Raw genomic sequence first — 2550 nt, 5'->3', positions numbered from 1 at the left:
ATGACACCACTGAAGAGTTCGTCGAAAAAGCAGAGGAAGCTCGCCAGCTTGCTCGGAATCGCATCCGCACCCAGCAGAATACCGACGCCTGCCGTTACAACCGGACCCGACGGAACGTCCAGTACTCACCAGGCGACCGCGTGTGGGTGTGGACACCTATCCGACACCGTGGGCTCTCGGAGAAATTGTTGCGCCGCTATTTCGGCCCCTACGAATTTGTACGCCGCCTCAGTGATGTGAACTGGGCACGGCAACACAGCCGTGACTATGTCACCCAACATACCGCTCTTTGTGCAGGTCTTGTATGCGTGCAATGCTATCATCTTCAACGGGATAACAGCTCTCTCTGACGGTGGATGCTTGGAGCCTCGCTACAGCATTATCGCATCGACAAGCATGAACTCGGAGAGCGATAGCACTACATCGTTCACGGAAAGCTGCACGGTACTGCTGCCGACGCCACACGTGGAAACCACCTTCTGCGCATCTTCATCGAGCACGATGACCACGGTATCCGCCCCCAAGAAGGACCTGCTGCTGCCTATAAATTGGAGCTCACCGAGGGCCAGCTTCAGTGGGCACGGCAACACAGCCGTGACTATGTCACCCAACATACCGCTCTTTGTGCAGGTCTTGTATGCGTGCAATGCTATCATCTTCAACGGGATAACAGCTCTCTCTGACGGTGGATGCTTGGAGCCTCGCTACAGCATTATCGCATCGACAAGCATGAACTCGGAGAGCGATAGCACTACATCGTTCACGGAAAGCTGCACGGTACTGCTGCCGACGCCACACGTGGAAACCACCTTCTGCGCATCTTCATCGAGCACGATGACCACGGTATCCGCCCCCAAGAAGGACCTGCTTCTGCCTATAAATTGGAGCTCACCGAGGGCCAGCTTCAGTGGGCACGGCAACACAGCCGTGACTATGTCACCCAACATACCGCTCTTTGTGCAGGTTAGTCATACAAAATACTGTTTCCGTAGTGACGACCTATGTCTTTTAGTGTTGCCGTGCCCACGCACTGTGTTATGCTGCTTTTCGGAGTGTATGTCATTAGCGGGTTTGCTGCTTAAGTTGTCCGGTGACGTAGAAGAAAATCCTGGACCGGTAACGGAAGCGATGATTGCAAATGTACTCCAGAACCAGAAAGAGATCCTGTCGAAACTGACTGAGGTTCAGACAAATCAGGCTAGCTCAGAAACTAGAATGCTTGAAATGCAAAATCGACTTCTCGCAATTGAACAGAAGCTACAAAGCTTTGACGATACTCAGCTCAGGCTTACAAACGTTGAAGCGATTGTTGACAGGTGGAATGATGGCGCGACGAGCCTTGTTAGACAGGTTGATGATTTGGACAATCGTTCTAGAAGAAATAATTTAATAATTAGAGGCATGCAAGAAGGCACGCAGGAGAATGATGCAGCACTGGTGAAGAAAGTCACTGAAGAAGTTTTTAGAGACATCCTGAAAGTGCAAGTAACCTCCATTGAAAGAATCCACAGGCTCGGAAAGAAAACACCTGGTAGAAATCGCCCGATTATTTTCAGGCTAGCGGACTTCAGGGAGAAAGTAAAGATTTTGAGCAATTGTACCAAGCTTAAAGATACCGAGATAAGCATTAGTGAAGATTACTCCAGACGTGTAGTGGAAATTAGGAAGAGACTGTGGGACTCGTGCGCCGAGGAAAGAAAAGAAGGTCGTAGAGCGAAACTTGTCTTTGATAAACTGAAAATGAATAATGTATTGTATGGATGGGATGAGGATAAAAAGGTGAGGTATCAAATTTCGAGGGTAATTGAAACTGGCAACTGATGCCAACAAGGTAAACAGGATGGCTTTAAGATTATAAACATAAATGCGCGGAGCATAATAAACAAAACCGATGCATTGGAAGTTGTGGTCTTGGAGCATGAACCTGACGTTATTGTCATAACGGAGACATGGTTACATAGCAGTATCAGATTCGCCGAAGTTGTGCCAGTAGGTTACAAAGCATTTAGAAGGGACCGAGGAGGAAGAGGTGGAGGAGTAGCCATATTTGTTAAACAAAGCATATTGTGTACTAGCCTCCAACAATCGGATAGTATCGAAGCTGTATGGATTAAGACTAAGCTTGCTGATCGCACAGTTTACATTGGAGGTATATATAGGGCCCCAAATACTTCACCTGATGTAATGACTAGCCTTCGAGAATTTATGGAAAGAAATTTTCGAGAAGGAGACAATATCATTCTCCTGGGCGACTTAAACTTACCGGGAATTAATTGGAGCTCATACTCACTAGGGGAGGTAGATGTGGCTAGTTGCGAACAGCTTTTGGACTTGGCGTTCTCTTATGATTTAGAACAAATTGTAGAAGAACACACCAGACTAAGTGATACAACTTCATCTCTTTTAGACCTTATTTTAGTGTCGCATGGGTTGGTAGGGCTTTTGACGGATTGCCATGTAGAGGACGGAATATCGGACCATAAGATGCCAATAGCTACTTTCAGTATGTCTCCATCCCCCTCAGTGGATATCCCAAAGAAAAGTGTTTGG

The 2550-nt window shown here is 47.4% G+C and overlaps 1 protein-coding gene across 1 annotated transcript; it reads left to right on the top strand.

The window, feature by feature from the left end:
• The first annotated feature begins 254 nt into the window (after positions 1–254).
• LOC119462805 (uncharacterized) lies at positions 255–1947 on the top strand. Its single transcript, XM_049671780.1, has one exon. It carries the CDS (start codon positions 268–270, stop codon positions 1819–1821), a length of 1554 nt encoding a protein of 517 aa, XP_049527737.1. The 5' UTR covers positions 255–267; the 3' UTR covers positions 1822–1947.
• The last annotated feature ends 603 nt before the right edge of the window (positions 1948–2550 follow it).

This window comes from Dermacentor silvarum, chromosome 8 (genome assembly GCF_013339745.2).
Source record: "Dermacentor silvarum isolate Dsil-2018 chromosome 8, BIME_Dsil_1.4, whole genome shotgun sequence".
NCBI classification, from domain to species: Eukaryota; Metazoa; Arthropoda; class Arachnida; order Ixodida; family Ixodidae; genus Dermacentor; species Dermacentor silvarum.
The sequence above is the reverse complement of the archived record's forward strand: the minus strand, read 5'-3'. Positions and strand labels throughout refer to the sequence as shown.

Coding starts and splice junctions, on each gene's coding strand:
- LOC119462805 (XM_049671780.1), top strand. CDS start 268: ATGTCACCCAACATACCGCTCTTTGTGCAGGTCTTGTATGCGTGCAAT.